The 12,759-nt window shown below is 44.0% G+C and overlaps 1 protein-coding gene across 9 annotated transcripts in view; it reads left to right on the top strand.

Moving 5' to 3' along the window:
- DIS3L2 (DIS3 like 3'-5' exoribonuclease 2) overlaps window positions 1-12,759 on the top strand; it is a 342,664-nt gene that overhangs the window by 242,163 nt on the left and 87,742 nt on the right. For all 9 annotated transcript variants that reach the window (XM_059703557.1, XM_059703561.1, XM_059703558.1 and 6 more), the window contains one exon: window positions 7,444-7,551. In XM_059703557.1, the coding sequence (XP_059559540.1) occupies window positions 7,444-7,551 (108 nt within the window). The remainder of the gene's footprint in view (window positions 1-7,443; window positions 7,552-12,759) is intronic.

Here is a 12,759-nt window from a genome sequence, read left to right on the forward strand (position 1 = left end):
TACTAACATGTTACCATTGTTTATTCTCTAAGGCATGGGGCCTCAGAATTTTTGTGTTCTCATGTTTTGGTTTGTTGTCACCTAAAATTTCTACAATGAACATATAATTTTTGCAATTTTAAAATGTCATATTGCCTTGAGATGTGAAAGGAAGCTGGAAATGAAAACAGGAAGCGAAACTGTTTTGAAAAGTGAAGGGAGGACTCAGGGAGGGGGAGAGCTAGATGGAGGAGGTCAGTGTTGTCTATTGTTGCTAAAATTGGCTTTGTATATGGTCTATAGGAAAGATATGACACCAGCAGAGCAGGTACCTGATTGAGAAGAGCGTTGGTGGGAGGGGTGGATCAAACGCCCAGACAGAGGCCAGGTTTTAGACAAGGAGGACGCTTGTGAGGTATCAGGGAACTGAGGCACTCAGGTGAAGTTAGAGGGGGTGGAGTCTGGAGAAACTGGTGAAGGAAAGAGCTGGAAGGATGCTTGGGAACAGGTGAGTCTGACGTGCTCACCTTCTCTGTGAAGAAGAGTTGAGGTTTTCTGCTGAGAATGAGGCAGAAGGCAGTTGGGCAGGAGGTTTGAGGTGCGTAATGAAGTTTTGGGATAGAGCCTGAGGGGCATAGAGGAAGGAACTAAGCAATGTAAGTGAAAGACTGCCAGCCTCCACTGGGTGGGAGCTAAGGCTGGTTCAGTGGTGCACCTGACACGGTCCAGTGATTTCCTCCATTACCACTCAGCTGTGAATGGCAGAAGCAGGAAAGGCAGATTATAAGCTTAACTGTGGGTCTGTAGACTTGGGACAGTGAAAGTGAGCAAGTTTGAGAACTTTGAAAGAAATAGCCACGTGGTCCATACTGAGTAGTGAAGCTAATGAGGACAGGCAGGACTCAACCGCGGACAATCTCAGGGATGCATAAGCATCTGCACAATGCTAATGACAACTAGCAGTTTCTCAACTCCTGCAGAGACCTTTCTTCTCTTTCTAGTTACACATCGTTGTCTGCGTGTACCACCCCTGCCTTGGAGTCTCTCCAGCTACCAGGGCAGATCTCACGCAGCCGATGAATGTGCATGAGACACTGTGCTGTTGTCCGGGCAGGTCTTCCCTGAAATAACAGGATTGTATTTAAAGCAGCTTATCAGGAGCAGCTGCCAGTCTCCCCAGCCCCATCTCCCAGGGGGATCCCTGCTGTGCTCTGTTCTTGATACATGTGCCTCATGTCGTAGAGCACATTCCCAGTGACCTCAGCAGAAGTCAGGCCCAATTTATGAAAGGCATGACATGCCAAACCACAGATGTGATTGTGGTTTACTCATTTTCCTTTCAAAGACATAGAAATAACCATTTATTTACAAAACTATGTGGACATAAAGACTGTTTTCTCTGAATTCTGCCCTAAGAAATTTTATTAAAAGGAATACTCTTTAAAATTTAAAGATAATTATACTACATTAAAAGTTTTGATGTTTAGCTTCTTCCTGAGCACTTAGGTTCTTTGGCAGCACATTGCAGTGTGAGTGTTAAAATGTCATCTTCTGTATAAGATACAGGAGACCAAGCAGTGCTTGTCTATAACCAGGGCAGCCCCTGTGCGTGCCCATTGTTTTTAGGGGAGAGTAGCCAAAACAGCTTATCTTATACTTAAACTACTACCTGCCTGTGAAAATCTTTTGTAAAGATGTTTAAGTAGAAGTCTGCCATGTATTTCATAAGATTCTTCTCTGATGCAGTAAACAGTAAACATAGAAAAAAACAGGCGATTCATTTCCCGAGCAAAAGTCATTCATTCATTCAACCAGAAGTGCCTGCTGTGTGCCGGGTGCTGGAAAGAGAGACAGGAACAGGAGCTGGAGCTGGTCTTCATTTCTAAAGATTGCATGTTCTAGTAGAAGGGAGAGGCACATAAAGAAGCAATTAGGATGAATGTGTTAAGGGCTACAGAAGTACTGTGGAAGAGCAGGAAGGATGGAGTAAGTGACAGACATTCAGGACTGCCTCTAGTCCTTTTTGAAAGAATGGGGGTGGAGTGGGGGAGTACACAGAACATAATCCACACTCCACCTGGGGGAATCTTTATAATCTTTTTAGAAATGGTGATGAGTTGAATCTTAAAGGATATGCAAAAGTTGGCCAGATGCCAAATATCCATACAGGTATTCCAGAAAGAGGGAACAAGAACTAGAGCAGTGAGTAGGCCTGGCAGGTGAAGGGGTGTACAGTGAGCAAGTCAGTGTGGCTCTGATTGGGGTGTGAGGGGAACACCAGGGCAAAGACTGGAGGAAGGCTGAGCTATGTGACCAAAGACCCAGTAGACCGTGGGATGGCCAGGGAGCTGACTTTTATTGGGCACCTTCAATATTGTTTTACTAATAAGAAAACTGAGACTCAGAGAACTAGACTAGCTTGCCCAACTTGTACAGGATTAAACCTCAAGTCTATCTTTGCTTGGGATAGAGCCTGAGGGGCATAGAGGAAGGAACTAAGCAATGTAAGTGAAAGACTGCCAGCCTCCTGGACATCACGCTATTGGTTAATGATTTTCAGACAATTTGCAAATACAATCTTAACCCCAAACTCCGATATATAGTGTTACCTAACAGATCTGGTTAATATCTTCACAGTACCATGTACGTTTGCTATAAGTAAAAAGCTGACATCAGAACATTACTATTAATGAAAACACATACTGTATTTGGATTTCACCAGTTTTTGCACTATTACCTTCTTTCTGTTCCAAGGTCCAGTCCAGAGTACCACATTGCATTTAGTTGCAATAACTTTCTTTTGACAAGCACTAATACATGAAGTCAGGAGTTGTGCTACATTCTCAGATACTCAGTTTTGTGATTCACAATCAGATACTGCTGCGTTTCCGTAGTGTAGTGGTTATCACGTTTGCCTCACACAATCAGATACTGCCTTCTACACTTAGAAGAAATCCTAACTAGTAGGGTGAGCAGCCTGCTACCAAATACAGTTGGTATAATTATCTGATAATGCAACCCAAAGAAGAATCCACCCCAACAAACTCGATTTGGCCTGTCATACAAAATATCAAAGAGGGGACTTAAACAACTCACATTTATTTTTTCATAGCTCCAGATGCTAGAAGTCCCAGAAGAAGGTGTCAGCCAATTTGGTTCCTACTGTGGACTCTTCCTGGCTTTCTTTTTAATAAACTCTTTTATTTTGAAATAATTTTAGATTTACAACGAAGTTGCAATGACAGAGGGGGTCCATGCTCAGTGTCCTACTTGGCCTTTTGTGTATGTGCAGAGCAGGGGGGAGTTTATCTCTTTCTGTAGGATCAGGGACCCACCCTTAAGACCTTATTTAACCTTGGTTACCTCCTAAAGACCTCACCTCTAAATACAGTCAAATTGAGGGTTAGGGCTTCAACATGAAATTGGGGATGGGAGACACAATTCAGTCCATAGCATAGTCCAAAGCCTGAAGTTATGTAAAATCTTTACAATTCAATCATGGCACAATATAGTACTGAAACTTTCTCCATTTTGTTCGATATGTTTATGCAAGTAAAATGTATTACTTTGTAAAACACTTGATACATACAAGAAAAAAATTTAGATTACATTTTAATATTCATTAAATACTAGTAAGTTAAAGAAAATATAGTGTCATCTGAACAGATGGTATAAAAGTAATGATGAGAAAAAATTTCAAAAGTGGTTATCTTATAAAAGCGGTTACCAGACATTTGCAGGTAGTCATTAGATTGTACATAGGTGTTAAGAAGATATGGCATCCTTTAGAATAAGTAGTTGTTACTGGTGTGGGCTGTGAGTTCCAGAATGTACTTTTCCATATCAAGGTTATTTACTGTACTGAAATGGTACAAGTACAGACACTTTACACAGAATAAGAAAACCCTGGGGGTTTGTTTTGCCTTTGCTGACATAGAAACTTAACTAGCTAACTTTACATCAACTAGTGCATAGTTGCCCCTCTTACTGTCACTCCAGTTACTTCACACAGGGTAGCATGTTACCTGTACTTCGCTGCAAATCAAGTAGATCTGCAGTGTTGAACAAATGGCCATTGATGCTCTGTTTTTAGTTTGGGTGGTTGGGTACATGGTAATGCCATTAATCCAGAAAACTGGGAAAAGGAATAGATTCAAAGGAAGGAAGGAGAGAGTTTGAAATATCTCTAGGAAATCCGGGTAGAGATATTCAGATCATCTCTGGAATTTTAGAGAAAATAAGTAATATTCTAGAATAGCTGTAAGTCAATTGAAGAGATCGATTTTTTAATTAAAGAGGGTGTACCATTGTATCAGTTAAGGGATAGAAAGATCAGTAAAGGGAAGAAATAATTTGGGCTTAACACACTGCAAAATGAGTGACTAGTAGACTACAATGTTCATCTAGAGAACCTGTACTTAAGAATCTTTCAGGATAAGCCAGTCAAAGAAAGACAAGTATCACATGATCTTACTTATACGTGGAATCCAATGAACAAAATACACTGATGAACAAAACAGAAAAAGAAAAAAAAGAACCTTTCAGGGATATTTCATGGGAATATCTATTAATGTTCCAACCTGTGATTTGATCAGTTGTGTTATTTTCAATTACTAAAGCATTGATTCAGCAATTTTACTTGGATGAAATTCTGTTATACTCAGTCCTTAGATTCTTTGTATTGTCCCCAGCTTTATTGAAGAATCATTGACAAATGTAATTGTATGTATTTAAAGTGTACAGTGTTATGATTTCACATACATATACATTGTGAAATGATTGCCCAAGTCAAGATAATTAAGACATCTATCACCTCATGTAATTAACTCTTTTTTGTGTATATGGTGAGAGGACACTTAAGATCTCTCAAAAAAAAAGATCTTCTTTCAGCAAATTTCAAGTATACAGTATCTTATTAGTTACTGTAGTCACCATGCTGTACCTTAGATCCTCAGAATGTATTCATCTTATAACTAAAAGTATGTAACCTTTGACCAGCATCTCTCTATTCCCATCTTACCCACCAACCCCCCATCTCCAGCCCCTGGCAACCACCATTCTACTCTCTGCTTCTGTTTCTATGAAATGGGCTTTTTTTTTAAGATTTAATATATATATGATACCATGCCGGGGTCCAACCCCAGCGGGTCCAGGGGTCCCCAAAGGCATAGACGGAGTCGGCGAAGAAGGAAGGACACGGAGACAGGGTTCAGTTGATCAGCAGCCTAGCCAGGATCTCCAGCCAAGTTCTGGTCTCGATCTCCAGAGAGGTTCTGCTCAGGTTCTCCAGTCAGGTTCAGTCACCAGGTTCTAGTCAGGCTCTCCTGCCAATCTCCGCAGTCAGGTTCAGTCCAGGATCCCCTGCCATGCTCTCTCGCCAGGCTCCGCCTCCAGGCTCCGAGGCCAGTCCCTGTCCAGGATCCTCCGGCATGCTCTCGCCAGCGAAGTTCTTCTGTCCCTAGAGAACGTTCTGTGTAGGTTCTGTGCCTAGGCTCTGTCTCTCTTGGTCCTGTCTTCCAAGCCCTGTGTCTTGCTGTCTTGTTACATCTGTATTTATACCAGTTCATTTTAATCCTGTCAATCTCTATTACAAAGGTTAGGGCGTTTCTTATCTCCATTCCGGGGAGTAAAGATTATGTAGCTTAAGCATGATTGTTTGTAGTTAAATTGATTAACTACCCGCCTGGCACTTAGTTAAGGAGTTTCATCCCCTCCCTAACTTCAGGGAAAAATCCCTACCTGGGGAAACAACCTTTCTCGGAGAGGTGACCTTGGTTAAAACACAGCGCCAAGAAGGTGAGCAAACACATTAAGAACCGTATGCCATATATGCCAGGTCCCTTGAAACAGCAAGGATGGACCGGCTCCCGGCAATACCATACAGTATTTTATTTCTCAGTCTGGCTTATTTCATTTAGCATTATGCCCTCCAAGTTCATCCATGTTGTCACAAATGGCAGGATTTCCTTCCAACAGCCAAATAATATTCCTGAGTGTGTGTGTGTGTGTGTGTGTGTGTGTAGTTTACATTTTTTAGCCATTCATTTGTCACACACACACACACACACACACACACACGTATATCACATATTTTAATCTATTCATTCACCAGTGGACACTTGGGTTGTTTCCATGTCTTGGCTATTATGAATAATACTGTAATGAACATGTGCTGGGGCTGACTGGCAGACCCTGAGCGACGGGTGAACGGATTGCTCTGACACACTTTTCTGTGAAAGAGAGGGCTAAGGCACTACTTGGCTATCACCACCAAATAGCCCTGTTCGCCTGCCTTCTTTGGCTTTTATTGTCATAACAGCTTGAACTAAAATTAACCTCCAGATACAATCAACAAGGTAAGCATCCTTGAGAAAGCACATGCTTCTACAAGGTCGAGTCTAAAAGACTAAACAGATCCCTTAGTAAAATACCCGGGGGATCTGACTTGTTTTGAAAAGTCAAGGTAGGGGCTGCTGCCTTTGGCAAGGTCCCCCCAGAAGCCCCCGACCTTTCGGAGAATCCTCCTTACAGACATTCCAACCAAGTCCCATGCTTCTCCACAAACATAGGAATGCAGATATCTCTTAGAAGTACGGGTTCCATTTCCTTCTAATATATACCTAAAAGTGGGATTGCTGGATCATATGGTAGTTCTATTTTTAATTTTTTGAGGAACCTTCATACTGTTTTCCATAGCAGCTGTATCAATTTACATTCCCACCAACAATGTACAAGGGTTTCCTTTCCTCTACATCTTCGCCAACATTTGCTATCTGTTGTCTTTTTTATAATAGCCACCATAACAGATGTGAGGTGATATAGAAATAAAGAAAGCAATCCCACTTACGTTAACATCAAAAACAATAAAATACTTAGGAATAAATTTAAGGAGATGAAAGACCTATACACTGAAAACTGTAAGACTAATTTTTGACAAGGGTGCCAAGAACACACAATGGGGAATGGATAGTCTCTTTCAATAAAAGTTGGGCAAATTGTATAGCCTCGTGCAAAAGACCCCTGACTTACACTACGCATAAAAACAAACTCAAAATGAATTAAAGACTTAAAGAGTAAGACCTTGGGTTTTTAAGTATATAGTTCAACTGAAATAGTTATATCCTAAAGTACAAGTCATCCTTGACTCTAAACTTTAGAGTCTAAAAGCTTCAGTTTTAGTATATAGTAAAATGTAGTTGTTTTTCATTGCTCTAATGTATTTTTTCCCTGCTACCAATTCTTACCTTTCATTTCACATTCCTATTTGACTTTAGAAGCTCATGGAAAAGTATCAGATAGTGTGGTCTTTCTGATAGTCTTTGGGGGAAAGAGCTGCCTCCATCTTCAGCTCTCCCTGGAAGCTCAAGCTGTTCATCAAAACTCTGTTGTCTGGGATGTTTCTAAGGCTGTGTAAACTCCTGTGGGTTGGAGAAAGGTGCTCACAGGTCTGTTCTCTATTTGCAGGTGATCCCCATGCTTCCCAGGGCATTGTGTGAGGAACTGTGCAGCCTCAATCCCATGACTGACAAACTGACCTTCTCTGTGATCTGGACGCTGACTTCGGAGGGCAAGGTAACAACTTAGACTTGTGTCCATTCCACTCAGTGAGTCCCTGGTAAGTCCCTACTGTATGCCTCGCACTGGGCTGGAGTCCCATGGTGGCAGATGATGATGATATAGGAACAGCCACTATAGAGAAGAACATATAAGAGCTGCTGCCTCTGGAAAGCTATCAGTCTGTTTGTTTATTTACTTACTTACTTTCCTTCCTCACCTGCAAATGAACACACAAGAGTAATGGGTGCTTCCCACATAATAGCCGGAATGAGATTTGAAGATGAATGTGACTGAGTTGTGCCTTGTTTAGAATCCTCCTGTGGCTTCCCATTCTTTCCCATTGCAAGGCCTCCAGGGCCTCCCACTCCTGTTGACTCATTTTCATCAGACGGCAGTGGCCACAGCAGTCCCACCCAGCAGAGCAAGGAGTCCCCCACCCTCTCTACAGATTACAAAACAAAACACAACATCGAGTCCAGAGCCCAAGGCCAGAAGCACAGGGAGGTGTGTCCTCAAGCCAAGGCCATTGGAAGATCAGTTGGACAGGATGTGCAGGGAGATGCTGAGAGCCCTGTCTGCCATCATCTGATTTGATGGAGGCTCTCCCTATCTCTCCAGGTTACTGGAAAACAGGTGGTTGAGACCTTGGCAGTTCTCAGAGGTTTGGGGCTGTTCCTGGGAAATGTTGCCCAATACCTGCCCTGCCACTTCCAGGATTTCTTTATCTACAAGAACTTCTATCCCACTCACTGGGCTTTGTGAGGGGGAAAGGAAGCAAAGAGATTGCCCACAGAAGTCGGTTTAAAAATTCTAGTGAAACTCCTTCACCAAAGTCCTATGTGGTTGGAGGTCTCTGATGTATCATTGCCAAATATGTTCTCTCATACAGTGGGCTCCCTTTGCGTTTTGTTTTTGGTTTCTTTTGCTGTGCAGAAGAGACGGTCTTGACTCCATTGTATGCTCTTGCCTCCTTTGTCAAATATTAATTGCGCATAATGGCTTGGGTCGATTTCTGGGGTCTCTGTTCTGTTCCATTGGTCTATATGCCCACTCTTGTGCCAGTACCAGGCTGTTTTGATTATGGTGGCTGTGTAGTATAACTTGAAATCTGGTATTGTGATTCCTCCAACTTTGTTTTTCTTTCTCAAGATTGCTGCAGTTATTTGGAGGCTTTTTTATTTCATTTAATTTTTGGAGTATTTGTTCTAGCTCTGTGAAGTATGCTGTTGGTATTTTAATAGAGATTGCATTGAATCTGTAGATTGTCTTGTGTAGTATGGACATTTTAATGATGTTGATGCTACCAATCCATGTATGCAGTATATTCTTCCACTTGTTTATATCTTCTGTTTTTTTTTTTCAACATCCTTTTGTTTTCTGAGAACAGGTCTTTTACCTCCTTGGTTAAGTTTATTCCTAAGTATCTTAATTTTTTTGTTGCAGTGAAAAATGGGATTTTTTTTTTAGTTTCTCTAAGAATTCATTATTGGTGTATAAAAAAGCCATCAATTTTGGGGTGTTGATTTTGTATCCTCCTACATTGCCAAATTCACTTATTAAATATAGTAGTTTTTTGGTGGATTTTTTTTTAGGGTTTTCTATGTTCAATATCATATCACTTGCAAATAATGAGAATTTTACTTCCTCCTTTCCAATTTGGATGTCTTTTATTTCTTCTTCTTATTTGATCGCCGTGGCTAGGACTTCCAGTACTATGTTGAATAAGCGTGGTGAAAGCAGACATCCCTGTCTTGTTCCTTTTCTTAGGGGAAATGGTTTTAGTTTTTGCCTGTTGAGTATGCTGTTCACTATAGGTTTGTCATTTATGACCTTTATCATGTGAGATAAGCTCCCTCTATTCACACTTTGCTAAGGGTTTTTCCAAAATGGGTATTGGGCCCTAGCCAGTTTGGCTCAGTGGATAAAGCGTAGGCCTTTGGACTGAAGGGTCCTGGGTTTGATTCTGGTCAAGGGCACATACCCGGGTTTGCGGGCTTGATCCCCAGTAAGGGGTGTACAGGAGGAGCCAATCAATGATTCTCTCTCATCATTGATGTTTCTATCTCTCACTCCCTCTCTCTTCCACTCTGAAATCAACTATATATACTAGTAGCCCGGTGCACAAAATTCGTGCACTGGGGTGGGGGGAGTCGGGGGAAGGGGCCTCTCAGTCTGGCCTTCACCCTCTCCAATCTGAGACCCCTCAGGGAATGTCCAACTACCTGTTTGTGCCCACACTTTTAACAGATAACAGCTCCATTGTTGTTTCTTTCTTATGCTTAAAACCATTGGAATTAGTAGGTATTCAAAGTGTATATACATTTTGGGGGGACACCCTGTATATCTCTAGTCAGCGGTGAAAGAAACCAACAGCAGATTTGGAACCCCAAGACAGGGAACCTCACTCACTCCCCACATGCCTCCCCACTTCACTTTCCACCTTCGTGGGCAGCAGGAGAATCAACGTTTTCTCTCATTAATTCAGAAAAGCACGTCCTGTCACCCGCTGCCTGGCAGGAGTGCGCTAGGCCCCAAGCAAGCGAGGCTCAGTCAGGGCAGCCTTCGCTCATGGGTGCTGGCACCCAAAATGCACATTTCTCCTCTACAGTCACCCCGACTATCCCACTGTTTCACTGAGAGGATGGAATTCCTCTCCGCCTCTGGGTTCTTGATCTTGAACGCTGACCGAAGGCACCTCAGTGAGGGCCGCCCGCGCCCACCAGGTGTGTCTGTCTGCACCTGCTCCTGCCTCAGCACCTGTATTAACCCCCCAGAGTTGATCTCGTAGCTGCACTGGCCTCCATGGGAACAGGGCATCACCACTCCGCCCTCTCACTGTCATCTCACAGGCGCCCACCCTCAGCACCCAGAACACCCAGACACTCTCCAAAGGACATGAGCGCATCAGAGGGGATGTGTGCATATCCTGTGGGGGTGTTAGGCATGCTGGGTTGATGGAAGTGCGGTGGAGAGGCGGGGGGAACTTGTGCACGCCTTGGTTTGCAACTGTTGCAGGCGCAGGAGGGTGACAGTGTGCTGTGGGATGTTCACGTGCCAGGGGGGGATGTGCACACTGGAGGCCTCTGGCTTTGAAGATCCGCAAACCCCTGTGGTGCGGCCAGGAGGACTTCAGTCTGGCCCGCCACGGTGGCTGTCCCTGCAATCCTGCACCTTCTGGGCCAGGAGGCGGATCTTGCGCAGCCACTCCTGGGTGCTGATGGCCTGCAGGCGCTACTTCAGCTCAGCCTGCAGGCTCTGTTTGGTGTGCTCACAGCTGTCACCACTGCCATGTGGGGAGTACAGGCCGCCCTCTGCCAGCCTGCCTCCCCTATCCAGAGGCTTTCTGCGCTACTCACCTGCCCAGAGTGACGGAGGCTGGGCGGAAGCCAGGCGTCCTGCCCTGCCCAACCCCAGCCGATCCGCCCCTGTGCGAGCTGCCACCCCACCGGGAAGGGTCACAGATCCGGGTCCCGGGTCCCGGGACCACGGACAGTCTCAAGCGCTGCCCCCTGCCCCGCAGGCTCACAGATCCGTGTCTTGGTCCCGTGAACAGCCTCAAGCACTGCCCCCCGCCCAGCAGGGTCACAGATCTGGTCCTGGACCGCGGACACCTCAAGCACTGCCCCCCCCCCCCCCCCCCCCCGCCCAGCAGGGTCACAGATCCGGTCCCGGACTGCGGACAGCCTCAAGTACTGCCCCCTGCCCGGCAGGGTCACAGATCTGGGTCCCGGACCGCGGACAGCCTTGCCTGCTGCTGCCTGCCTTCAGTATGCAAATTAGCCGCCATCTTGTTACTTCAGGGTGGGGGTCCCCACTGGGGTGCCTGGCCAGCCTGGAAGAGGGGATGATGGCTGTTTGCAGCTGGTCGCACCCCCTCTGGTTGGGGTCCCCACTGGGGTGCCTGGCCAGTCTGGGTGAGGGGATGATGGCTGTTTTCAGGCTGGCGGGCAACTGAGGCTCCCAACCTCTCCTTTTTTTCTTTTTTCTTTTTTATTCTGTGATTTATTTACCTGCTATGGCTGTCACTGGAGCTGAGAGCTGGCTTTAGCTCTGAGGCTTGGCTCCAGCTCTGAGACCTCAGCTGCTGAAAGCAGGGATCTAGGTTTGTTTGGGTTCTATAATTGTAACACTGTTGCGATCCTGCTGGCTGAAGCCTGGCTGGCTGAAAGCAGGTTTCTGGGGAATGTTTAGCTTCTATATTTGCAACATTGTTTCTTAGAGTTGCAGCTCAGAGGCCGGCAGCGGCAGGCGGGGAACTTTGGCTTCCTCCTTCACTGGAGCAAGCAAGCCTCCTATTCACTTCAGCTGCCTGGCTGCCGGCCGCCATCTTGGTTGGCAGTTAATTTGCATATATCCTGCTGATTAGCCAATGGGAAGGGTGTCGGGGTTATGGTCAATTTGCATGTTTCTCTTTTATTAGATAGGATATATTTAAATGGGTGTTGGATTTTGTCAAATGCTTTTTCTGCATCTATTGATAAAATCATGTGATTTTTGTCTTTCAATTTGTTCATGTGATGTATCATGTTTATTGATTTGTGAATATTGTACCAACCTTGCATCCCTGGAATAAATCCCACTTGGTCATGGTGTATGATCTTTTTAATATATTGCTGGATCTGATTTGCTAATATTTTGTTGAGGATTTTAGCATCCGTGTTCATCAGGAATATTGGCTTGTAATTCTCTTTCTTTGTAGTGTCCTTATCTGGTTTGGAATTAGGATAATTATGGCCTCATAAAAAGAGTGTGGAAGTGTTTCTTCCTCTTGGATTTTTTGGAATAGTTTGAGGAGTATAGGTGTTAGTTCTTCTTTGAATGTTTGGTAAAACTCCCCTGTGAAGCTGTCTGTACCCAGGCTTTTGTTTACTGGGCGTTTTTTTTGTTTGTTTGTTTGTTTGTTTGTTTTTTACTACTGCCTCTATTTCATCAGTTGTTATTGGCCTATTCAGGTTTTCTCCTTCCTGATTCAGTTTTGGGAGATTATATTTTTCTAAGAATTTGTCCATTTCATCCTCATTGTCCAGCTAGTTGGCATATAGTTCATAGTATTTTCTTACAATTGTTTGTATTTCTGTGGTGTCAGTGGTTACATCTCCGCTTTTGTTTCTGATTTTTATTTGTTTGGGTCCTCTCTGTTTCTTTATGAGTCTGGCTAATGGTTCATCAATCTTGTTTATCCTTTCAAAGAACTAGCTCTTGATTTCATTGAATTTTTGTATT

Source organism: Myotis daubentonii, chromosome 7, assembly GCF_963259705.1.
Source record: "Myotis daubentonii chromosome 7, mMyoDau2.1, whole genome shotgun sequence".
Lineage (NCBI taxonomy): Eukaryota > Metazoa > Chordata > Mammalia > Chiroptera > Vespertilionidae > Myotis > Myotis daubentonii.